General features: G+C 36.3%; 3 protein-coding genes across 4 annotated transcripts in view; 1 reads left to right on the plus strand and 2 right to left on the minus strand.

Moving 5' to 3' along the window:
* LOC119799174 (acid-sensing ion channel 1-like) overlaps positions 1–2,354 on the minus strand; it is a 79,127-nt gene extending 76,773 nt beyond the window's left edge. Inside the window, exon 1 of the mRNA XM_038308976.1 lies at positions 1,562–2,354. Coding sequence (XP_038164904.1) covers positions 1,562–1,932 — 371 coding nt within the window. The 5' untranslated portion in view covers positions 1,933–2,354. The remainder of the gene's footprint in view (positions 1–1,561) is intronic.
* Positions 2,355–3,515: 1,161 nt separating this feature from the next.
* On the plus strand, positions 3,516–7,567 carry spryd4 (SPRY domain containing 4). The gene is made up of 3 exons (XM_038308966.1): positions 3,516–3,523; positions 5,556–5,773; positions 6,635–7,567. Exons 1-3 carry the CDS (start codon positions 3,516–3,518, stop codon positions 7,174–7,176), a joined length of 768 nt encoding a protein of 255 aa, XP_038164894.1. The 3' UTR covers positions 7,177–7,567.
* A 2,272-nt stretch (positions 7,568–9,839) lies between these two features.
* On the minus strand, positions 9,840–26,854 carry LOC119799170 (glutaminase kidney isoform, mitochondrial-like). 2 transcript variants are annotated; one of them, XM_038308972.1, is made up of 18 exons: positions 26,484–26,854; positions 24,236–24,323; positions 22,707–22,828; positions 19,743–19,872; positions 19,592–19,671; positions 19,321–19,484; positions 19,052–19,110; positions 16,746–16,778; positions 16,594–16,652; positions 16,429–16,495; positions 15,859–15,909; positions 14,468–14,644; positions 13,691–13,822; positions 13,150–13,242; positions 12,985–13,046; positions 11,253–11,329; positions 11,079–11,142; positions 9,840–10,928 (listed from the first exon to the last, which is right to left on the minus strand). In XM_038308972.1, the coding sequence occupies exons 1-18, from the start codon at positions 26,684–26,686 to the stop codon at positions 10,907–10,909; spliced, it is 1,683 nt and encodes a 560-aa protein (XP_038164900.1). In that variant the 5' UTR covers positions 26,687–26,854; the 3' UTR covers positions 9,840–10,906. The 2 variants fall into 2 exon arrangements, with proteins under 2 accessions (XP_038164900.1, XP_038164899.1); XM_038308971.1 differs by having other exon boundaries at positions 9,841–10,987; positions 26,484–26,853.
* Between the last annotated feature and the right edge of the window lie 282 nt (positions 26,855–27,136).

Below are 27,136 nucleotides of genomic sequence, written 5' to 3' on the forward strand. Positions count from 1 at the left end.
TCCTGGATCCAAAGCCTTCCACTGAGACAAAAATATAGCAGGAGCCTCCTGATTATGATGGTTCACATTATTTAAGTCTGACAAGCCTGGTCTTCAAGCACTGAATGACTCAAAAAGGTAGGAAGAGCCATATTTTTGGATCAGTGATATAAGAAAATAATATGTTGATTAGTTAATTGAAATGTGACTCATTACCTGAGCAAACAAAACATGGACTATTATTTTATCTGCAAAATTGAAAGGAATAATGTGTTTTAGGTTGATGTAACCCCTTAATGCACCATGTGTGATAACCTGATATGCTGTTAATCAACTCTAGGCAATTCAATTGAATTCAATTCAGTTTATTTACCGGTATATAGCTCCAATTCACAACACAAGTCATCTCAAGGCACTTTACAGTTCAACCAGATCATGAAAAATGGCAATATCTCAGCTAGAAAGGATCTTTTTAATAAGCGCGCAATTATTAATCATAAATTTTTTAGTTAAAGTAACTCAAAAAGTGTTAAAGATTTTTGATAAATTAAGAGTAAACACTACTAAGCCATTTCTTAAAGAGACTTCACATTACTAATAAAACTTAAACACTTACTTAAACACACACAATCTACTAACCTAACTTCATAGGATTCTAAACCATCCATTTTTTCTCTCACGCTTCATCCCAAAGGGGTCGCAAGGGGTGCTGGTTCCTACCTCCGGCTGTCTACAGGCAAGAGGCGGGATACAACCCTGGACAGGTCGCGAGTTCATCGCAGGGCAACACAGAGACAAATAACACCTAAGGAGAATTTAGAGAAGCCAATAAACCTAACAGTCATGTTTTAGGACTGTGGGAGGAAGCCGGAGTACCTGGAGAGAACCCATACATGCACATGGACCACTGAGCAGGTATAGCATTCTAAATCTTAATGTTACAAATATATAAAGGGTTGTTGTAAAGGTAGGCATGGGTTGTGGACCTCATCCATCCATCCATTTTCTTACACGCTTATCACAAGTGGGGTCGCGAAAGTTGCTGGTGCCTATCTCCAGCTGTCTACAGGCGATTGGCGGGGTCCACCCTGGACAGGTCGCCAGTCCATCACAGGGCAACACAGAGACAAACAGGACAAACAACCATTCACGCACACACTCACACCTAAGGAGAATTTAGAGAAGCCAATTAACCCAACAGTCATGTTTTTGGACTGTGGGAGGAAGCCGGAGTACCCTGAGAGAACCCACGCATGCTTAGGGAGAACATGCAAACTTCATGCTAAAAGACCCCTGTCCAGGAATCTAACCCAGGACCTTCTTGCTGCAAGGCAGCAGTGCAACCATCTGCGCCACTGAGCAGGTTTAGCATTCTAAATCCTATGTTACAAATATATAAAGGGTTGTTGTGAAGGTGGGGATGTGCTGTAGACCTCATACATATTTGTTTGATTTTCTGAAATGCTGTTTTGTTCAAATCTGAGAGCTAGACCAGCAAAGGGATACTAATAAAAGTTATAGTTTTGGATTTGACAGTGTGAACTTTAGTGAGACTCTTGATGAGGTGTTGATAGGAACCTACCTGTTGTTGAGCAGAGCCAGGAGCTCTCCCACATAGAACAAGTCGTTTCGGCTCAGCCTGCTAAAGCGGAACGCGTTCAGGTTGCAGAATGTCACCGCCGGGAACGTCATGACCGGAGTGGACACCTCGTCCAGCTTGGTAACATGGGGATACTCGAGGTAGAAGTGGATCCGATCCACGCACACGTAGATCAGGAAAGTCAGCGAGGCCAGGAAGAAAACGAGCCACAGGAAACGTTTGAAACAGAAGCGCTCATAAGTGAAGATGTGGGAGATTCCGTGCAGGGTGGAACTGTGAGCAAAAACTTCTATTTGAGGAGGCTGGCTGGAGTCCAGTTCTTCTGTCTCCACTTTCAGATCCATCGTTGACATATGAGTGTTTTAGTGCATCAGGCAGGAAAGTGTTCATTCAGCAGTGAGGAGCTCTTCCTTCATCCCAGCGCGCAGAGGACCAGTCTCTGACCTGATGCAGTTCTGTCGCCATCACTTACCCAGCTCTGCATTTAACCAAACCATTTCTGCTGCCAGAGCCCGGGTGCATCTCCACAGCGCCACAGTCTTGATCTGCTGTTTTGTCAGTAGCAGTAGAGAAGTATTGAATCGCTGGTTGATTATAAGTACAGCGGAGCGCAGATTAACAAACTGGAATCTCAGAGCGCTGAGGCAGAAAGGAATATATTTGTACAATTCAGATCATTTAGCAGGAGTTGCTCCGCTGCCCCTTCTACCCGATAAATAAGGCTAAATGGGGGATCCATCCACTCCGGTGCGGTGCTGAGGAGTCGCTGGTCGATGCTGAGGTTGGGATCCTCTGCTGCTGCGCGCGTCAGTCTGAGAGCAGGACTGACGCTCCTCTGCTGCTCACCTGTCACTTCAGCTTTTTATGGCTGCTAGACACATGGCTGCACCAGCAGCTTCAGAAACAAATATTAACACAATTTATACTACATTTACTTTTATCATATTGTATGATTTTCCATAGAGCTGCATGGATATTAATCTCATTAGAAAAGAAAATGCATTCACGATTTAGAATGCTTAAAATGTGTAATCTATATGCGTAAAATGGATGCCTTCAGCTTGGCACGCGTGGCTTGGCTTAAAATAGGGTCATTTATTCCACGAAGATAATTAACAATGAAAATAGGGAGGAGGAGCATTTACAGTACTTGAAAGAAGCGAATCATTTTAATGTGCGAGATTAATCTCGTAAAGTTTTGTGTTTTTTATGGAGCGCCTGAACGGCAAGTAGAATTTTTAAAATCATTTCCAGCCCCTATGCAATATACCATCACGTTTATACAATATAATTAGCAAAAGCTTATTTTCTCAAGTGACAGCAATACGCTTCCATAGTTTTATTTATTTATTTGAAAGGCTTATTTTCTAAACAAATTATACTGTAATACCTTTCTCTACCACTAGACGCACTGGGGGGGAAACCACGGGCACGCACTAAGACCTGTATTTGTACAATTAAAGTCAAAGGGTTGGTTTCCTAATATTCCAGTTACTCATTAAATGAGCTTTTTTTTTTTATAAAATAAAATAAAATACAATGGAAGCACATAAACTGTTTATATGTTGTCCATGCTTTCTTGTTATGATGCAAAGCTTGTGTTCATGTGTAATACAGAATAAGTCTGGGTTCATTTCTCTTTTGTAATTTTTTAATGGTGAAATAAATTTTCATCCTCTAAAAAGGCTTTAAATGGATTGAATTCATATAAGAACATAAGGAGGATTAATTATAATCAGTATTAAAAAAGGGAAATAACTGATAAGTAATTTCTACTCTTAAAGGATGGACAATCGGAGGTGACCATCTTTGATCCTCTTATTTTTTTTATTTTCTCCTACTTAACACCACAATCGATATACATTTTAACCCAAGCTGGGCATTCTTGTGTATTTTAGAATAGCCCAGTCTTTGTTTTCCTAAAAGTGCTTCAGAAATGTACAGGTAGATGTCTCACTGGAACAATAGAAAAAAACAACAACATATAAATCCCTCCTGTCATAGCATGGCACCAAAAGGCTCAATGTTAAACATAGAAAAGGTTTTGAAATAGGCCTGGTTTTCAATATATACTAGAGTCTGTCCTGTCAATATTGTTGGAGCTCTTCCAAAGGGCCCCGGAGACCTTCCACACCTGAGTGTTGAAACGTTGAAATGTTTTAATTCATTGCTACTAACAATGAATACAGAGGAATTCTATCCATCCATCCATCCATCCATCCATCCATCCATCCATCCATCCATCCATCCATCCATCCATCCATCCATCCATCCATCCATCCATCCATGCATCCATCCATCCATCAGGGTCACAGGGGCTTGGTGCCTTTTTCCAGCAGTCTATGAGCAAAGGCCTAGGAGAAGTCACTAGTCCATCTCAGGTGAGAAGTAATTTGTGCATTAAAAACATGTTGCATCATTACATGCTAAACTTGGTGTTTTTACACAAAGAGCTTTCTCTGGTATATCAATTATGAAGCTGCTGCTCTGATTGCAGCTAAGTATAAAAGAAGAGAACAACAACAAAAAGATGTGTGAGCCATAGCCAAGTTAAGAGATCACAATTTAACATTTAACCAAAGGAAACAGAATAAGATTTTTTAAGTGCTAGAATTTTTTCAAACAGACAAGCTGCAATATACATTATCTTTATGATTTTTTAAGAGCTTATATATAGTTGGAGAATAAGATTGATGTTGTATAATACAATTATTTTTGTCTCTTCCTAAAGAGCTAAAATTGAAAAAGTGGGATGCAAAAAAAAAAGGTGGTTCCTGAGAGATTTTCAGAACTAAAAAAACGTGATAGCGGCCCAGCAAAACATTATTTATTACTGCCATGTTTGAATTATAACCATAAATTACCAAATATATCTAGTTTCTAGTCTGATACAAGCATTTCATGTAACAGTAGTTTTACACAAAGTAAAATGAAGCACATCTATTGGAACATAATAAGTGAGAAAATGTGTGTCACCCTCTTAGAATATGTCAGCTTTAAAAGCAAACACTTATTTGTTTTACTGATAGTTTTAGCATTTTGCCTTTTCTCTTTAAGTTGAGGTTGGTGCTGTTCTTTATACTCATTGAATAGAATAGAACAGAATGGAATATAATAGAATAGAAAATCCCTAATTCTCCCACATTGGGGAAATTCTGGTGCTTACAGCAGCAAAAAGATTATAGAAAAAAAATTGTCAAACAACTGTGGACCATAGTATAGAAAACAATAAAACTGTGGACCTGCATACTATAAACTGTTGAAAATGAGCTGCAAGTGACAAGCTTTGAACAAGTTCAATATAAACTAAGGCGAATCTTTTCTCACATATTACTGTTTTCAAGCACACTATTTCCTTATATAAATGCATATATTTCTTAATTTTTTTAATGTAACTATTTTAGTTGTTTTTTGTATTACATTTTTCAGTAGTGATCTGCTGAGAAAACAGCTATATATATATATATATTTTTTTTTGCATTTTAAACAAGTTTATGGTTTTAACAGGAGTTGTATATCTTTAAAATAGGTCACAATGTTTCTTTTGTGAATTGCTATATTTGTATAACCTCAAACATAAATCAACACATGCTTTGAGGTGAAGGTATGTTGTGGATGTTAATCATGCATGCATGACTAACATACATTAAGATTTGGGGGGGAAATCCCATTTTGAAAATTCTACATACTAATAATCCCAATATATTTCCATAATTTCACCATAGCCTTTAATTTAATGTATATATTTTCCTTTGCCACAAGTAATGTCGTTTCATTTTTTTAGTTCCTTAGTAATTATTCTTTTTTAGATTTAAAAATATTGACTATTATTCGGAATAGTTATTAAGCTTTATAACTTGCCACCCTTACATTCTTTGACGTAAATGTAATTAAATGTCAATTCAAGCACAGTATTTATGAATAACGGCTTCTGTCCATGGTGCTGATGACGTTAATGTAAAATCCCTCTCCAAAGCTGCAGAGGGCGCCAGAGCCCAAACATCGCGACACTTCGCCAGCAGAAGGAGGAGCAACGTGTGAGCAGCTGCAGGAGGAAAAACATGGCGATGCCCGTAAGAATCTGCCCTTTCTTTCGCTGGACAGGACGGATAGTGTCCTCACTTTCTGCAGGACACATTCTGGAAGTCAGTCTGCCAGCGAGGAGGCGCTTTATATCCACCTCAACGGCAATCAGTAGGTTAATGTTTTATGAAAGTTAATTATAAACTGTGTTAACATAGAGGTCAATGTCCGATATTAGGGGCAGCTTAGTCTCATAACAAATAATAAAAGAGATAAAAATCGATGCATATTTAACTCAGAAAATTGGAAAATATCTTCAATCATTTGTTGTTGTATATTACCAAAAAATTTTAAATGAAGATAATGTAGGCTTCATTACAAACTCCAAAGAAAGAAATGCTCCTTAACAATGACTGTAGGTTAACCAGTGTTTAAAAGTATCAAAAATAATTATATAAGTTTATATGAAATCTTGTTAAAGGCAATTTACTGATTAAATATTATATTAAATATCATTATAATATAATATGACTGAGTTTGATTTTTAAATAAGCTTCTTATCATTGACTTGATTTAAGAGCTGTGAAAATAATAATGGTGAAATAATATTTATGATAAAATAATAATAATAATTGTGAGATTCATGTTTAAGAAGAGCCAAAATAAATGGGATTGGATGAATGTGTCACTAAAAACTACCAAACTAATCGTTTTTAGAAATTAATAAAAAAAAAAAAATGGTCTGTGCAGTGAGCTATTTATGTCATTTTTACCTTCTAAATGTTGTCTAAGTTGAAAACCCATCATCACATTGCTTTTGCAAAAAGTAAACTTTATGTGATCATGCTGTGATCCGCTGCTTTAGTAAGATAATACCATAGTTCATAAAGTCTTTTTAATAAGTTGAATTTCATAAACTGTATCTTTTTACCTAATTATATGTATTTATTTATATATCAAGGTATAGACATTTTATTTCTAAATTATAATTAATCAAAAATTAGAAAATAAACCTGCTATGTTTATTTCTAGACCTTCAGTTCAGGCTTGATGAACGCACAGCTCACAGCAGCCTGGACCTCTTCAAGAAAGACACCGGCATCATCTACCGCATGCTTGGCCTGGACCCCTCCCACGTTAAAGAGGACCCCGAGCGATTCCGAGAGTGGGCTGTCGTGTTTGGCGACAAAAAGATAAGCAGCGGACGACACTATTGGGAGGTCACGGTTAAAAAGTCCCAGGAGTTTCGTTTGGGGGTCGCAGATGCACTGATGTCCAGAGACGAGTGTGTGGGTAATAACAGCTCCTCCTGGGTGTTCGGCTATGCTCAGAGGAAGTGGTTCGCCATGACCAACAGTAAGGTGGTTCCTGTGACGCTGGTGGGAAAACCGGATCGAGTGGGGATCCTGCTCGACTATGAAGCAGGGTTCCTGGGGCTGGTGGACATTGAGAAACCCAGAATCATTCACACTATCAAAGCTGAGTTCATGGCTCCTGTGTGCCCCGCATTTGGACTTTGGGACGGGGAACTCCTTACGCATTCTGGTGTGGTAGAGCCAGAAGGCCTGGAATGAAGATGTGTTAACAGATGACTGCCATGGCTTATCAGGACAACTTTATTATTGTCCTAAATAAATGTGCCTGACATGCAGCAATAGGACTTAACTACAGATGATAATTAATACTGTGGTCCACTATATCATCACATCAAATGATGCAAACTCATCCTGTGGTCTTTCTTCAAGACTTGAGCTCTTTTGTACTTGTAATGGAATTCGTCTCAGACACTAGATGAGGAAACAAGAACGTGTGGTTTTCATAATCATTGGCTGCCTATATTTTCTTATGCCTGTTGCCTGTGGTGGTTTTCTCCACACATATACGACATCAAACAGAACAGAACCTCATTCTGTTCAGATTCAAACCATATACTTTTTAATAAAATAACTTCATTGAAGTCTTCCACATTTTCTTTTTTTATTTACAGCAAAACATTTACATTAAACAGAAGAATTGTACAAAGATTTTTCAAAAAAACTACTTATTTGTATACACAAAAAGACTCCTAGGTATATTTCAGTTTATCATATTATATATATAATTTAAAATGTATATGTAAGGTGCGTTTGTATAAACTACTAACCCGTATGTCCACATGAATCTAAATATTTTAAGATATACTGCTTAAATGCACAGTTGGATTTTTCTATTAATTTTAATAAGACATATTTCCAGAGATGCACCAATTGGGTTTTTTCGTGGCTGATAGTTGCTTTGGGGTTTCTTTTATGTCTGGCCTGCCGAACCTGATTTTCAGATACTTATACGTTTTTTTATTTCTTTATTTTTTTTTTAAGATTATAAGACTAACGAGCATGAAAAAAATTACACGACCATCACTGTTAATGATCGGAGTCTGTAACCTTTATATTATTTTATTGAATTCAAACTTGGATCGAAGTGTTTGCTGTTAGTTAACATGTTTATAGTCCAAAAAAATTGGAAATTAATATTTTGATTAATGCATTGCTGCATGCAGTGGATCTCAAAGGTACAAACTACCCTTTTTTTAGTGTCCAGATTCTTAACATTAATAGTAAAATCATCATGAATTGTTTTCCAAATAGTTTCTTATTTTTTACACATCCTGTTCAATTCAGTTTAAAAACAAACCAACCTATAGGTGGAAATGCAGAGTAAGACAATATGATAAAATCAATTCGCTGACTGATCTGCTGTGTTTGACCACATGTGGAAATAAACCAGGTATGCTGAACACTATTCTTTTTATCTAAATTCAAATCAAACAACTTTGGAGAAGAACATGATCTTAACTTTTTAATTCTCATCTCCTTTCCTAAAATATATTGCTGTGTTTTTCAGTTGAACTGCATGAAATAAAGATCATATTAAAGATGGGAGTGCAGAAATAATTTATTTTAGAGAATAAATATTTTTTTTTTTTACATTTTAAAAAGGAAGAATCCTAACAGGATATTTAGAGAATCCCTGTATGCCCTGGTCTTTACAAGCAATGAGATACAGGCTAAAACTGGCTGGTTGAATTATTTTTAACAGCAATATTGGCCCAGAATCTCCCAATTGATGCATCCCAATAAACAAATAAAACGACAAAAAAAAAAGGTATAAATCTATAGAGAGTATTAAAATCCTAAACACCACAGTGAGTATTTACATGTCAACAAAAAGAAAATGACAACACAGCTGATTGAGATCAAAACAAGGGGACTGACATGCATGTTATTTGCTCAACAGAACAGGCTTCAGTAGCTTTCCCCCTTTTAAATAAATCCTTAAGGAAGCACCTATGTTTAATTCTCAGAACATACTAATTAAGGCCCTGTTCACACTAGATGAATCTCCTCTACAAATTTAATTACTTCTAAGAAGGTGGTTAGATTACAGCAAAATAAGAAAACCTCTCTCTGTGTGAAGGCAATCAGGAAACAGCTGCAATTAGCAGTCAATTGATTATTTCCTACTATTTTTTGCACTCCTGTACTCTCAGCATGATCTGCAGATCAGCAGCTCATCCCAGTGTTGATCTCATTACATGACATTCCAGACTTTCATCAGGAAGCTGCAGTGCCCTACAGCAGTGATGTCGATCTGGTCCTCGGAGGCCAGTGTCCTACTTGTTTTAGACCGATTCCTGCTGCAAGCAGCTGTTCCAGATGAATGAATGACTTATTCAGCATACCATCAAGCTCCAAGACCTTGCAGCTGTTCCTTTGAAACAGGTTGATGAAATGAAATGATGAAATTCTCCATAAAAGATTTCAAAAGAAGAAGAAGTGGAATATAATAAAATTTTAAACTTAGCCCACTGGTAAGTTTTCAAAAAACCTTAAGGGCACCCCATGTGGTCCTTCGTGAGCCCTGGTCTAGATATTTCTGTCAGTCTCACAGCAACTACCACATCCAAGCTAGTATACAATATGGAACAGGGTACACTTCTCTCTGGATGGGATTCTTCTACTCTTATTTCCTGGATGCTTCTATAGTGATGGAGTTTATAGAATGGAGTTTATTTGTTCCAGAGGTGTGGTGAGTACACAGCAAAAACGATCTAGAAATAAGTTTTAAAAAATCAGAAAATAAAGTGTATTTACACTTAATTTGACTGGGTAAATAAGATGATTTGCCAATGGAAAGAGTATATTTACTCTTAAAATAAGATAATTTAATAGTATGCATTTAAAATAAGACAATGTAATTGTTTTTTCTTATTTTAAATGTCAATTATTTCGCTCCATTTGCAAAGTGTCTCACTTACCTCCTGAAATCAAGAAAAAATTCCCTTATTTTAAGAAAAAATTGCTTATTTAGATTTAAGATTTTTGCAGTCTAGAGACAAAGCAGCGCCACATCCAAGAGCATTGCAGTGACTCATTCAAAGCTTCAATAATTATGTTATCATGGCAAGTCCTGATATAAAATGTCTGAAGACCGAGCCATACAGGTGAATTCTGAACCCACTTTATGTCTATGATAACCTTGCTGTCCTCATTCTGCATTTAAGGTGGCAAAATGCTGCTATCCGGATAAAGAATCAACACAACAGTTTAACTTAGGTTTTGTACAAACTGGAAACACTAATAGCATTTTCTATTAGGAGAATTACTTCATAGTGCACTATAGAAAAAAACTCTTTCCAATACTCTGTTATTGATTTTGAAGTGCTGTACAATGATCTGATCTCAGTGTGAAAGGGGCCAAAGTAAAACATACCTATTTGGATTTCAAAATAAATAAAGCCATTTTCAAATATCTAGATCTTGGTAACATTTACAAGTTACTGATGCACAAAAAAGAATATTACTACTAGTAATATTATTATTTGTCTTACAATTATTTGATTGTCAAATACTAGACATACTAAACCTTTATTCCTGACAGATATGCCATTGCTTTCTAAATACTGGCATACTTAAACTACATTTAAAGAAAAAAACATCCCCTTTTTAAGTTGCTGTACATTCTTAACAATAGTTAAAATCTTTACAGCCTTTGGTTGGAAAAAAAAATTCAGACTCTTCAGTTCCTATACTAAGAGTAGGTCATATTTTTACTAATGACTGGCCATTAGGTTCCTAAATTTTATGATAGACAGAAAATTCATCGGTTGTCTTAGTTACCATCTGTCCCATATTTAATTTCTGCTATGCAGCAGAGGGTTTTCAATCCAAACCTCTATGGTGCTTTTCTTAAACGCTGCTCTTCATTGAGTCCAGCACGGCGCTCTGCTCCTCTGTGCTGATTCTTGAGTGTCCATCTGTGTACTCATGTTGGTACTTTTGCAGGACTGAAACAACAACATCATGGCCAAACTGCATGGCGTCATCGAGGGGTGTGTTGCCCCATCTGATAGACAATGGCGTGAAATGGAAAATGATGGACTGTCATAGTTAGTAAAATGAGTTAGTATCAGATGAACGGTGAGAACTAAACCTACCTGTCTTTAATGTAGGGATTCACTTTACATATTTCTGTCAGAAATATTACAGCATCCTGGTGGCCTGGGAGGAAAATAAGGTGAGCAAAAAGAGCACATTTTAAATGCCGAATTTTTGAGGTTTCTCAATGCAGAAATTAGATAAATGATCAAACTAATGATGTTAGGCGTTACCTTCAGCAGCAGCAACATGGAGAGCAGTACGAGAGTCGTAATCCCTCTGCTCCATGTCAACAGCTGAAAGGGCAAACCTGGAGAGAGGGTATTGCATAGAAATATTACTTACTGTGTACTGCATGTTGAGTTACAAACAAGCTTCAAATGAATATGTAGGATATTTAAAGCTGAAATAATTAGAATAATATCAAAGTAGATTAATAGTCCAGAGATCTTTGCTTTAATTTATCAGTTGGTGTTTCATAATCAACAGCAAAAATCTCTCCACATTCGGTAGGTCATATGGGATATGAAATATGTATCGCGGTAGAAAACAAAAATGACTGGATCAACCTCTGTACACTGTCTTAACCACTCAGCCTGATCAGTGGGAGATTGCTCCTCCCCAAATGTAGGACCAACAGACTATTGAACTCCTTTGTTCCTCCAGCCACCAAGCTGTACAGCTCCTCACTTGGGGTCAGGAGTGGAGCTAGATGGGAGGCCAGGGGTGGCTATGGCCACCATTAGCCAACCGTTGGCCACTTCTGTTGCCATCCCTACCATTTTTTCCTCTCTAATACAGATGGTGGCAGCAGTTATACTCAGAAGTGGAATGTTCCTACTAATTTAACATTTTGTTTTTTCATATGTTAACAGTTACTTGACAACAAAAACACTATGTTTATATATCCACATATATATACTAACATCAAAGATGATACATACAGAATCATGCTCTTTTCAGAACTACATTTTGTCTTATGTGGGGCAAAGAGAAAATTATGTCTGAGTCTTCTGTGAAATCCATTTAATGTAGATATTAGTACATGTAAATATTATTTTATTCAGAACGATAATTGATGAAAGTAGGTAAGTAGTGACAATGAATAAGATGTTTGCCCGAGAACTCAAACCTGAAAGACTTTTTATTCCACTACACCTTTAATTTAAACAGCATGGATTTTTAAATATATGAGTATGTTTGTTTGCAAAGGCTGTAGGAAAGTATAGTTACTCTTTATTTAGAAAATAACATAACAGTGTAGATAGACCCTGAGCTTCTGGCTCCTATCTGCTGTCGGCCACCCCTCAGTGTTCATTGGTTATTGCCTGGCTACCCTTATTAAAATCTTCTGGCTACGCCTTTGCTTGGGGGAAGGAGGAGATGATAGGAAGAGGGACAAGGGTCAACAAGCCCCTCCTTGGACATCTTGTGCAAAACATTACCCATTGTCATTCATGCGCAATATTCTTCTCTCTCACTGTGCAATAACACATGCCAAGTACTGTGCAGTCTGTGTAATTTTTTACTTACAGTATTGATATGGTTAATACATGTCTGCAGTACAAGTCAAGTGCAATAATCTAAGTCAACTACTGTGTAGTCTTTCCTTAGCTCTCTACTGTGCAGAAATTTTTATATCTGAAGGAAACATATTACAGGACATTAAAACTTTTTTATGCTCTTTTGTACCTTATACACTGTTTTCATATTGACTATTGTATTTTTCACTCTTTCACTCTTTCAACTCTTACCTTTGTACTCTATATAAGTTACTGGAACCAGAATTTTCCTGAGAGAGTAATCCAAGAGATAAATAAAGTTGAGTCTAAGTCTAAGTCTCTAAGTCAATTATTATAAACTAGCTTTTCTCCTCAGTGGTAAAACTTCTATGACTGAAAGGTTTTTGACACTTTATCAAACTATTGCTGAAAACTTTGAAGTAAAATGTTTGTTCCTGCTCACCTTCTCAAAGCAGAGACATCACCACTGTATGCTGCAAACATCAGGTTAACGACTGATTTGTTCTAAAGGAAAGTAACAATAAAAAGAAAGGTTTAATATTTTCCAAAAGGCAGAGTTATTCAGGCAAACAGGCAGATTTTAGGTCACTTGTTGCACTGAACTCACCGGATCATCATCTGTTCGTCTCCTGGGGTCATGTTTCTTGGTGAAGTGCCTCAGGTTGTCATAATTGTGAAAGTTGAAGTAAGAAACAAGTTCCTTTTAAAACAAAGCACAATAAATTATCTCTACATTAAAATACTGGTATGTTCAATATGGCAGAAAAATGTGTCACAATGTGAGCCTTTAATATCAGTCAATATCAGAGTTTTGTTTACCTATTTGAAATAAAGACTTGGAGAAAAAAGCCTGAATTTAAACTGTTACTCTAACCCTATTTACACTGAACCGGTCAGTCCCACCACCAACATGGCTTAGTTTGCTGGTGAGAGTTTCAGGGATTAAATCAACCCCCCAGATTACCATGTGCTTCTAGATCAGAGTTCAGTGGAATCATTAAAAATGTTATGGGATGCATTCTCTATCACTTTGGCCAGGTGTCTATAACATTATATGCCGGCATTGATTTATTAATCAACCTAAAATCTAAGGTGTCTAAAGGTTCAATTATTTAGGATAGGGAACACGACACCACAAGCTGATCTACCTGACAGAAGTGGATTCCTCTGACGCTGTTTCCAAGCCGATCCAATGGCGGAGACCAACACAGCAAGCCCATGACATTGGGGACCACCAACAGAACAGCACCTGAAACTCCTGATTTTGCAGGCAGCCCCACCTTCACATGGAGAAAAAAATACAGTAGAAGACCAAAAGAGTCAATTTTGCTTCCACTTGGATGTTTGTCATTTATTTTTTTGGTAGGTTATGATTTTTTTACTGGTTTACATGTGAAGAGGTTCGCTTTAATCTGCAATGAAATATTAGTATATTTGGAGCGTTATTTATGCATATTGTGGTCTAGTTTCAGGGTGTCCACCAGATCTTTCTCATCAGAATAATGATGTTTTAATATGTGCCTGGATGTGATTCATGTCTCCCGTTTTACTGTAAAAATTTACTAGATAAGATGTCTTCAACCTTTTTCTTGTGTAAAATTCCCCTATGGTCTATTGCATTGAAAGAAATGTGTGAACGGATGCTTATAGCACCTTTAGCTTTATTAGGGGTGATCTTTACTTCAATGCCATTTGAGTTAATAGATTCAAAAATAGATTAGACAATAGTTGGAAATAGCATATTAATTTATAATTTAGGTTATATTTTAACATTATAATAATCATCTTTCTCGATTAATAAACAAATTACAAAAAAAGAGAACAAACAAGTAATCAGTAATTGACTGTTTGGGAAGTTGAAGGTATTGTTTACTTTTCTGGCTATATTATTAAAATTCTCAATAGATTCATCTTAGGCCACTTACATGAAAGGCAAATTGCCCAGAAAAGTCATACATTCCACAGGAATGCATCAGACTCAATGTGTTGCGAACAGCTTCGTCACTTAGCACACGATCGCCGGTGATTGGACAAATGCCTCCGTTGGCCAGCGTGGCAGCCATGACACTTCCAGACTCACATGTTACCTCAATAGAGCACAACTGGAAGGGAGAGGCATAAAAAGATTTTAGCTCACAAATATTTTCACATTTTCTAAAAGCCTCAGATGCAAGGAGGTCTTTCTTATGAAAGAATGAAAGAAACTAAAAAACATTCTTCCCTTAAAAGTTTGAAACAAGCCATAATAATTAATGCATAGATTAAAAAAAATATGACTGCACAATTAATTCTGTAATTATTACTGAGGTGAAAAGATATTTTCATATATGTTATTAATCTGAACCAAATGATTTCCCCAGTATTTATCTGTTTGACAATAATATCTTAAAAACAAGTTGGCTTAAAAAATCTGTGTTGTTTGTATATTCAAAAAAAATAACACAAGGCTAATTTGCTACAGATTCGTTGTGGTTAAAGGCCACCTTTTTGATATTTTAGCATCTACACTAACCCCTTGAACCCTACGGACCCACCGGCGGGTCCAGCTGCTACATGACCTCGTAACTTTACCAAACCCCCAGTATTGATGTAAAAAACATATTTGGCACAGTTTGGTAACATTTATGGATAAATGTGCCAAAATGGCCTCTCCGCCTAAGAAATTTCTCACTAATACCATTCTAAAATAAATATGATTCATCTGATTGAGTCCAAATTTGGTATATTTTTACACAACATTTAGATTTGAAAGTCTGTACTACTTTTTTGTGCTATAAATAATATTTTGGTAGTGTTTTGCAATGTTTATTTCAAAGAAAATTTTGGCGAGGTTCAAAAAATGCTAAATATTTTGTATTTTGTCCCTAATATTTCAGGCAGGGTCAAAGCTACAATGGTGCTGACACCAGAAAACCATTCTATGACATCTTACCTTTACAAACGTACCAAAAGTTTCTTCTTAAATCTAATAGCTTTGAGGCTATAAGTTATTTACTTTTGTGTGTTTTTGTCAGGCAGAAATTTATTTATACCCCCTTAGGGTGTAAGAGGCTAAGGTCAGCTCTTATTTAAAATCTATACCAATCAGTCAATGCAAAATATTTATTCATCAACATAAATCTAACAAGTTTTCTTAACAGACCAACAAAAGAGTTACATTTCTAAACACACCTAAATAATGTTTGATCATGTTCTCCATGTTCTCCACTTTTAATTTACTTTTACAAATCATAAACCACAAAAAAAATCCTATTTTAAAAGGAAATCAGTAAATCAGACAAAAGTAGTCATTTATAATGCTGAAAAAAAAAGTCACCTGAAAGTAAAAGTCCAGGGCTCCAATCATATCTGCATTTTCTGGGAAGCACTGCAAGAATTGCACAGTTAGCACATATTCAGATTTAAATCCAGGCTTTTTTTGTTTTAACTTTCCTCAACTTACTCAGTTTGAGGTTAAACGACAAAATTGGGCCTATATCCAGTCTTATCATTTTGAACATTTAAATGTATTCTCTAATTAAATAAGGACTAATTTAGATTTGTTGTTATTTACTTGTAGCCCAAACATGACTCATAAAGATCAACACATACATTAATTAAATATTGTCATATTTCCTTGTCTTTTCAAATTTGAAGATTGGCTAAGACAGTAACCAGCCTGCGTTTTATTTGCCAGGGAAAAACAGAAAGCCCCAAGTACAATCTTAAAACTCCAGTTGATCAAAGAGTAAATATATGGTAGGAAAAGTGTGTGCCATTGATAAAAATATAAATGAGATGCTGATTTATGCTTGTTTTTTTATACATATCACCATAAATGCTAATAATTGTGCATGGCATCATATATAAGTAACAGCACCAAACTAGACAAAAGAAGAATGCAAACCTTTTTCTCTTTCAGGTAATAGCCGATTGCATAATTTCTATCTCCAGTCTCCCTCTCTGACTGAAATCTGCAAAAATACAAAAGTTATGAAGAACGCAATTTCATTAGGAACATGAGCAGAAAACCCCTCTGTTTTGGTTTTTGGTTAAGAACCGCAGCCCTTACGTGGCATTGCTGAATCCCACATATTCAGTGCCAGCCATACGTTTCAAGAACTCCATCACCTGCAGAAACAGTTTATTTAGAGATAACTCAGTCAGAAACCAGGCTCAGAAAGATAAGTTTAAATGACCCGCGACTGAAAAAAGTTTACTTACATAGTCAAACCGCTCTGCTTTATTTGAATGAGGCTGCAAAAAGGGGAGAAATAAAAAAATTACCCAAAGAGCATGTTTGGTTGGGTGTCATTATGCAACAGGGTACATGTCGTTGATGAGTGCGTCACTGCATGTGGCCACATGCTCAGTTTGGCTTGTTACGGCTGAGCTTATGGCTGAGCTTGAATTTCACACACCACTACAGGATCAGTAGCAGGTCAAGCAGCTGCCAAGGAGCTACAGTCATTTTCAATTTAGTGACACAAATAATAATGGAAGAGACGTAAAATAAATGATCGTTCAGCACTTTTGTCCTTTGACCTCTTTCTTTTCTGTGGCTGTAAACACAGAGGAAAAACCACAGCTGGAACTTTGTTTGCTTAAACATAGTTTTACGCACATGCAGAAAGCAAATGGTAAACACACCCTACTTCCTAGCTGCTGTAATTGGCCCAGATCACACACACCCCTGTTGTTGAACCCAAACAACTTCGATCCCCTACTGTCAAACATGAGATGCATTTGATAAGATGACCTTCATACTATGATTCGCTGGTAAAACTGACTGCTAAAACACAGGTTCACTTTAGGTACTATGAGTAGGCTCAGATAATACTAATGTCCTGTATGTCACTGAACTAATACCGTGCAATGCTGACCTTTAAGATGGATCATCAAAATTTTTATTTCAACAAATAATAAAAAAGATAAACTTTTGTTATTTTTTATAATCTTTTATTTTATGTTATCTTTTGCTCAATATGCTCTGGCTCCTCTTTGACCTTTAGAGCCACTGTTAACTCTTTTTCAAATCCAGCTGAAAAACCTTTTCCTCTTACTGAGTGACAAACTGGGAAAATATGATTTCGTTTATTAAGACAAACTGTTAATAATGACATCATTTTTCAAGGCAAATTGAATTATATCAACCTAGACACACAAAGCTCTTGGATGCTCATAAATGTGATCAGGCACAACACTATAACAGACAGCAAGATGTCATATTTCAGCCTGAGGCCTTGGTCTAATATCATGATTGTAGAAATGACCAGCTGTTTTGTCATAGCTCTGGCTTTCCTTTGTTTTGAAAAAATCATTACTGACAGTCAAGTGTTTATGTTGTAGCAGAATTTCAGCTGTTTGAGCATAGAATATTACCTTTTAAGGGAATAAAAGGCAATTGGCTTTCTTTTTTTCTTTTTTTTTGTAAATTAAAAAACAATGGGAACATTGATATATGTTAATCCCTTCACATTTGCCTTCCAGAATAAAATTAATCAGCTTTTTTCTAAAATGTATTGATGTCAAACTCTGAGTATTAGGTATTATAAACAAAAAACCCACACCGATCTTTACAGGATAGTTTAAGAACCCAGATACATGTCCAGGAAATAAGTTGTCCAGTGCACAAAAAAAAGTAAAGCAGTCTGTCTTTGTTGGGGTAAGAGCATGCATTCTGATCAAAGTGAGAAAAAAAAGATTGATAATGGGTAAATTTTAACCCTTTGAAGCCTGAATATATATAAACATGTAAACAATGTTTTTTATTTGCATTTGTTACTGAAATTAGATCACTAGATGTATATTTATCTAAAAAAAAAATAAATAAATAAATAAAGAAAGAAAATCACTGCTAACATACATGGTCATGGACCAGTCGTACCAAAAATAAGGGCCCGCCAAAGGCTCCTAGATCCACGCTGAATATGTAATAGGAGGCATTGGGGGAACGCACATGCTAACATTGTTTTCCTGCTCTGAAAACATGTATTTATTACAGAAGTTTTGGAATCATTTAGATGTTGTTGTTGTTTTTCTTTTTGCTGGACTTGGATACAACTGCAGCTATTCAGAGGATCAGGTGTTGTACATACGCCTGATATTTATTGCTGTTCTATCAGCTTTTATGAAAGGTGACATCCAGCTACCAATTTAAGGATGTCAATTTCCCTATAAGTGCAACAAAGTTCAACAGTTAACAATCCATTTTTAGTTTTGCAGTCTATCTTCACTCCGTTCTCAGATATTAGAAAGATTTTTTGATAGGAAGTTCATGTTTGGTTTATGGATGCAAAGTAATCATCTTCTTCCCTACTCTGTTTTCTTATTTTATGTACTATTGATACTTGATTTTTATTTTTATTTTTTATAAATCAATTGAAAACAAAGTTGCCTTTATTGTTCTAAACATTCTGTTATGTTTTTATTAAAAAACAAACAAAAGCAACAGCAGAAAACTCAATACACTTCTGTCAATAATGCATGTCTATTTTTTTAAATAATTAAAAAAATACAGTAAATAGTACCTTAAGCAAAGAGCTAATGGTGATCGCTCCAGCATTCACCATAGGGTTGTGTGGTTTATCTGCACAAAAGACAAAAGTACTGTCACATCTTTGCCATTCTTAGTAGAAGGTGTATATTTAAAAGTTAAATAGCTAAAGGTCAGACTGACACTGAATCAACAGAGCTAAAGGGGATTTGATAGTCAAAGATTAGTCATGTTAATGCTAGTGCTTATTTTTACTGTTTTGAATTGAAAAGGTGACCAGAGTTGATTACGTAAATGACTTGCCTTCCTCGTTTAGCGACAGTTTGTTGAACTTGAAGCCACTGGGCTCCTTGCCAACAAAACGGTGAACATGTTCACTGCCGAGCTCGTGCACGGCGATGGCGTACTCCAGTGGCTTCACACACGACTGCAGGCAGAAAGGAATCTTGGTGTCGCCCACTGAATATCTGTAAGACAAAAGGTCATGAGGTGAAATCACAAACAAGAGAATTCCTCCTAAGGCTGCAAATATAAAACACAGTGTACTGTATGCTCAAGAGTGGTGCTGTGTTACCTCTGTCCATCAATGGTGCATAGAGATACGCCCCACAGCTCTGGGCTGAACTTTGCCAGCTGAGGAATGTAATCTGCTACCTGAAGACATGAAACACATGAAACCGCTCTGCAGTGACTAAGCAAACAGAGGCTGCATGTCCCTTACTTACATGTCCCCCTCCTTGCTGCTGTGCACTCTCAAAAAGCCTGTTGATCTGGAGGCTAAAATCCTCAAAGTCAGGGATGATAAAGTTTTTTCTGAAAGCGTTAGTCAGCAGCATGATGTTGTTCCCAACACACCTGTAGAAAAAAGGTGGAGAGTTAACAATTTCTTAGTAAAGAAACATTTATCAACCTGGTTCCCCTTTTCTGATTCACAATTTATAGGGAATAAGGTAGAACTTTCCTTCTCCTTTTAAGAATTTCAACTGCTATATTCTATTAGAAAATGGTTGCAGCAGTCACTGATTAGAATGTAAAAATATTGGTAACACACTAGTTCAGCAAAGCTAAGGCACACTATAGTACATTTACAAATTATTTCATTAAGTTAGCTTTGCATTACATTAAATACAGTTGAGCAATGGGTGGGGCGGGTGATTGAAATTTGATTTTCACATTAAATCAACCCTCTTTTGTTTTTTTTAATAATATTTCATGTTATTTAAAATGTATTAGTTTTCTTAAAACATCCATAAAGGTTTGTTTTCTAGGGTTAAGAGGGGTATGAGAGAGGTACTGTAGTATCACAGTAATAGGACACAAGGATATAAAAAAGGTGAAAAAGAAGAATGACGTTAAAAGAAGGATGGAAGGACAGAAGGGCAAAAAGCCACAAGACGGAAAAGTAAAGGTTTTGGACAGGAAGGAAGGCAAAAGGATAGAGGGGATGAGGATCTTAAGAATGAATACCACCATGGGACAATAGGGGAGGAAATAAAGCCTGATAGTAAAACCACATTTGTGTGCACTGGTTTTGTTTTTCTTATTAAGACGTAATGATATGACAAAACTCTGCCTGACTTGAATAACATGTTTTCTATATCTGGCAATATGAAAGTAAATTGGTTGCTTCTTCTTTCTCTAGATTATTTTTATTTATTATTTATTTCATAGGAACAGCATATAAACACATTAATCATTACGAAAAGAAGAGCTGATTTACACCAGATTTAGAAACAGCTACTATCCATCTGCAGTCCCTGAGCAGCAGATAACATTAATTCAACATGTGTACAATACATTCGACCCCATACACCCATTTACACATCATATACCAGTTCATTTACAGGCCTATAAACAGCCATTCAGTCAACAATATAAAATCAATCCTGTGCAGTTTTTGCTACTTGTGATTTTTTTAAACAACCTTTTTATTCAATATGGGATTTTCCCCTGCTGAATAATTCCTTGTGAAGGATTGCATAATTTATATTGTTTTGTGTTAGCTTGTGCTTTAACGAAGAATTAGGTTTTATCAGGAGCACAAGTAAGTGTGGGTGATGTTGTTCCCTTATATATTCACAATCTATTTATTTTCACTGTCTACATTCACATAAAAAACACTTTTACATTTAGTCTTATTTGGAGATTACTGGATGAGGCCAACGTCTGAAACTGTTGCTATAACGGGTGAGCAATGTTGCATGCTTTCAAGGAATGGTAATAGTATATTCTCCCTCAGTTGGTCTAAACTAAAATATGCAACCATGAGTTCTAGGTACTGTTAGTATGAGGCTTTGACAGGAAAAGAGAGGGTTTATTTATACAAGCCATTTCAGAAAACTAACAGAAGACTGTTCTCTCTATTTCCAGCAGAATATTTGTGATGAGGCCTCCATTATTTTAGGAAACAAGCAGAAACATTGTGGCTGATTAGTTTAACCAGAGACAGTAATATGCTGCTGCAGAACAGAAGATGAGTCTAAGTGGATTACACATCAGTTAGAAAATTATAGTATTAGGAAAGCAGGGAGTGCGGTGCCTTTCAGCCTGCTAATTTAACTGCCTGTCTGGAGCTCAACCAGAATGATGCCCTTTCATTAGCAGCCTAAGAGACCCCACTATCGTTCTCTCACCTCAACTGGTTTGGCTGGCATGCATGCATGCACATGAATTTGCCTCATAGCAGCTGTCCCCTATAAAACGTCCGTGTCTGTCAGTGTCCAGGACTCAAATAGTGCTGGCCACAAATTACCTCTCTTACATAACATAAAAACATTAGGCCATTGGCCTAATCTAACCTAACACCTTTTGCTCATTTATCATGTTTGTCCCATGCTTTAGGGACAGGTGTGTCTGTTTTAACCTTTGATTAGGCAGCATTGACGCATCAAGAATTTTTATTGAAATAAATCCATTCGTTGTTTTCCTTCTTTTCACATTCAAGCGCATCTACTTACCACTCTGCTTATGGTTTCTATTAAAAGTTTTCACACTACTTAATTTTTTTTTAATCACATAATCTTACAACATTTATAAAGAAAAAAATAAGTTATTATTTTTTTTTACAAAAAAATAAAATAAAAATCCAGAACAAACATAATAAGCATTGAATGTATAAGCATTCAGCCTCCAATACTGAATACTTTAATATTTTAGAGATATAAATTTGGAATTAGAGCGCTAAATTTTTTTGGACTGTCTCTTAAACAGCTTCCACATCTTGAGAATTTATTTGACACACATAATCTGTCATCAGCTGTTTTTCAGAAGCCTTGTTAGAAACTCTCAATTACACTAAGGTTCGAGCTTTTATTCAGCCAGCTTTACATGTGAATACACATAAATTGGCCTTATGAATAGTATAGTTAGGACCACTCTTTAATGAATGTTCTCCTCATTCATGTGGCCAGAGTGGGTAAAAGCCAATGGTCTATAAGAAAGCTTTGGATATTGTTTTATAATCTAACTCTAATTTAAATTACACAGAGTTCATTGGTTTTCATGATGCTGTCCCTGACGTGCTCCAATAGAAGTAGATTATTTCGCCTCCTCTTTATATTTACTTTCGGTCATTAGGATCAATTTGTAGTAAAATGATTGGAAGCCATCAGCTATGAAGAGACAAAATGCAACTAGTTTTCAAAGGGGCTGTATTTATGTCACTATAAGTAAACTAAAAATGTTCTCACCTTCGGAAAAGTTTTTTGTCCATCATGACTGGTCCCATGGAATCACGTGTCAACTGTCTCATCTGATGGACACAGTCCCGCAGTCGAGGGTCAGATGTTAACAAACCTGTTCTTCTTAAAGCCTGTGGACAGGAGAGGAAGGAGATGATTGAATTCACTCTTTTTCAAAAGGAGCCAGGGGGGTTGGTGATAAATGGCAACTATTGCTGCACTGGCTCTATTGTATTAAATGAAAACCAACAGATTCTGCTATCAGCAGCAGCAAGCTTTGTAATATTGGGTTTAAAGCTACAGGTGTGCCTGCAAGGAACTGAGGAGGGCAGCAAAGTGGATAGCTGCCAACCTTCTCCTGCTGCTGGTGTCACTGACAGTGACAGCAAAAATGCACATTGGTCTATTCTGGGGATACCATGTGCACAACCCTCATGACTACAGAAGCTTCAGTGGGTTTTTTTTTTATTATTTACTCATCACAGTTGATGAGTGCTTCAAAGTTCAAGCAGACCTGACTAATGGCTGCAAGCTCGCTGTTTAAGTTATTGGATTTCTGTAAGAATCTTAACCACAAGACAAGTGTAGGAGGGTTTGGGCACTGTACAGGCTCTTCCTGAGGTTCCTTAGGTGTTATGTGAGTGCAGGAGTATACTGACATGGTTTTTATTCACCTCCCAAGTTTAATAAAACAACCCTTTTTAATCTGGAACATAATTATCATTTACCCCCAAGAAAGTGCTTAAAATGTGACAGCATTCTTAAACCAGATATGTACCAAAAGTATCTTATTAAGATTTCAGTTTTCTATGCTGATTTTCTGTTGTTGTTCTCATGCAAACAGTCTAGGCAGCTCTTTCACCAGCTATCTTCTGCCTGAGTCACCTTCACAAACACCTCCAGTCATCTGTGGTAGAACAAGCTGTCACCTGTGTTGACATATGTCTCCTGAACGCATGGCTGTTTTTAAAATGACCCAAGTTTCCATAGACACTGAGTTCCCCAGATGTCAGTTGTTGTTTTTTTTAGCTTTGAGTATCTCAACATAGTTATAACATATTCATATTCTTATTACAATATTTGTTTTAGAAAAAAAAAACAACCTCTTGGCATTTTGCCTGCATGCATTCCATCACAGGTACAGATATTTAGATTTGTTATGTGGGAAATCAAGAGGTTTAAATTTTTGCTTCATTAATGAATGATTTGAGAAATCTTAGCGGTAATGGAAATGACATCATGGATTACTCCATCTTGAAAACAATCTTTCTTGCTGATGTTAATTCATTGACTCTGCAGCACCATGGCTGGTATATTTAGACTGAAGAAGATGGACATAAGCACCCTTTAAAACATCCCTCGCAGCCAGCAGGAGATGCTTTGGATTCCTGTTGTGGGGTATAATGTTTCTCACCAAGGTTAATCTAATAAAAGCCAAAGGTGTTCTCAGGAAACAACTTTGTGGCAGATCGCCTTTATGAACATGTTCACGTGTACTTCAAGATCTCATATCAGTACTTGCTCATATGCTGACTCACAGAGATGAACTGAGAAGCTGGGATCATCTCTTTCCCGTCCGTGATGGTGTAAAAAAGTAGGTCCTCCATGCTGGACATAAGCCTGCTTCTGTAAAGAACACAACAAATGCAGTATGGTTTGATCTTAAAGCTGGCTTTGTTCCAGTATATCAAGTCAAAACTATGAGCAGTAGCTTAAAGCTTATGCCAAAACGTACTCTAGCAGTGAGGGTAATGGCACTTAGCCAGGTGCTGCCCTCAATCCTGGGCTAAGGAAGTTTGTTTATTAAAAAGGCATAAAATAAAACAATGGGAGTGACATAAATGCAATGTAGCTCCTTGCCTATTATTAAAGGTAAATTATCCAGAAGCAATTACTTACAAAATATTACTAATTATCAGTGTGTGCAAGAAAATCAAACCTCAGGATCAATGTATTTGTTGCAATAAATCCTTACCACTTATTATCTTGTTGATATACTTTCACTCCTTTAGAGTTTTCAAGCGGGACTTTTGAATAGAAGCTTTTTCATGAATAATAATGCTTACATAGCAATAATAAATATATATGCAAATATCTTTCTTAAAGCCAGAAAATGTTATATATATATATATATACAGACTACATATGTAGACTAATGTCTTTCTATAATTATTCAACCACGCCATTAAAGGTTTTAAGGTCAAATTCTGATCTCTGACTTAGCAACTTAACAAGTGCAAATTAAGAACACCATGTTTTGGTGTAACTGACATGCATCATACACAACTTAAATGTCCATATGCCATCTCACTGATATAGTAACCAGGTGAGGCTGGCCTATAGCAACACATACAGAAATGGATTTGAAAATCTAAAAGAAAAGAAACAAGCCATTTAAAAAAAAAGGCATAATATTGATAGTAAAATTTGCCCTTTTAATATTTGTTTATATATTTCTCCTTCCATGGTGCCTTAACTAAAGCTTGACATGTGCACTACAGCAGAACTTTATCCAAATGGATTGTAGCATCTCAGCCCTGTGCTGATAAGCAGGAGGATCCTGCTTCTATTAAGGCTGGAGGACTGACTCAGTGATTACAATGGAATTTGAAATTTTTGCATGTGTCCAAGGATACCTTTCTAGTTTTTTTTGTATATCATAGGACTTAGCCTAAGATAATATTGCTGGTTTTGTTGTTGTGTTTGTTTTGCAAAATTCAAAACTGTTGCTTTTTCTTCATCTCTATGGCATTTTTTTATGGTGGAGGGGTAAATCTGGTTTACCTACTATTCCGCAGCTGCTCCCTCCTACAGCTGGGAAAGCTTTAACCTTCAAAAAATGTCATTTGTTGTCCAACGTCATGACACTGATCTGCTGCCAATCATAAAAATGACTTTTTTTTTTCTTTCATCAAGGTTTTGTTGAACATTCACCAACTGCTTAACAGTTAGGACTCTTTAAAGTACACCATGTGCCTATTTTAAGATGATAAGAGCACATTTAAAGAATTAAAGCTCCTAAATTTATAATATAATGAGAGGTTTCTGTATAGAATGACTTGCCTATATTAATATTATTATTTATTGCAGTAGTAGCACTAGCTTTTCTATTATTATTCATTCATTTTTAAAATATAAATGTTCATTATTTCTAATTATGTTACCTAAAGTGCCAAGCAGTAAATACAAACAATTTACACAAAAAAATCTCAAGACAGATTTTTTTTTTCTTTTTTTTGATAAGTTTTGGGATGTGAAAGGAAAATATATACATTAATTTTCAAGTAATTAGATATATCTTTTTTTTCTTTTTCTTATTGTTTATTTCTCAGATATCATTTTTTTAAGCTTGGAGATGTAACCGTTTGTCATGGTAGCCCAGCGGTAATCTTCAGGGATCTTGAAAGATAGCCCACAACAAAATGATTATGCTCCTATCTGCTGTCTATTTTCAATAACCGATTGAAGTAAAAAGTAAAAAGTTCTTAATCTCAGCTTTCCGAAACATTTATTATATTTTTTTACTAAAACTTTATGCATTGTATTGTGTCAACTCCAAATAAAGGATAGCCTACTATTTATCTTTTAAATTAATAGATACTATATATCAAATGGCACCTGATCTCTACCTATTTCTACTGTTCCCCACAACCTGAAAAAGAACCTTAACCTCTTTTAATATTTTAATGTAACTTTACATTTTAGAATTGTTTGCTTTACATAAAGTATGAATTGTTACTGAACAAACTTTGTTGAACACAACAGCTCTGTACTTCTATGACCTACTTGGAGTGTCCTTGGTCCTCATCAGGGCCTTTCTGATGAGGATGAAAGGCTCTGTGCGTGTGAAGGGTTGCTGTCCAGCTGAGCAGAGGAACAGGTTTCTGACTCCTGGAGATGTCAGCTCCAAGTCTAGAGGAGATGACTGCATTTTTAAACAGCTGCTGGATTCCCGGGTTGGCCGTCCGCAGACTTTTCAGGCAATGCATTGTGATAGGTAGGGCTTAATGCTGAATAATTGAGACCGAGTTTAATTTCTCTCACTGCCTGCTGATCCTGACAAACAAATGTGAACGGTGGCCTTTTGGTCCTCGGAGCTTTAACAGCAGCTGCTGTCTCCCTGCGGATCATGTACAGTATGGGCTGTTACTAAGGGGAGGAGCTGTGACTGGGGCAGGACTGAGCGGTTCAATGACCAGCAGCTACTGAAGTGAAGCTTGATAGGATACCAGGTGTTGCTGCAATCTCAGCAGGCTGCTGATTTAAAAGGTTATAACAGGCCAAACAAACTCCTTTATTATCCTGCCATGAAGATATTTTAATTTTGTCAGAATATGATATAATCAAACAATATAATTGCAAAGGTAATCTACTTAAGTGAGTTAAAATCCTAAGTTAATGTGCCATATTGATTCCTCATACAGAGTGAAATACATTTC

Source organism: Cyprinodon tularosa, unplaced genomic scaffold, assembly GCF_016077235.1.
Source record: "Cyprinodon tularosa strain WSP-4 unplaced genomic scaffold, ASM1607723v1 ctg651, whole genome shotgun sequence".
NCBI classification, from domain to species: domain Eukaryota; kingdom Metazoa; phylum Chordata; class Actinopteri; order Cyprinodontiformes; family Cyprinodontidae; genus Cyprinodon; species Cyprinodon tularosa.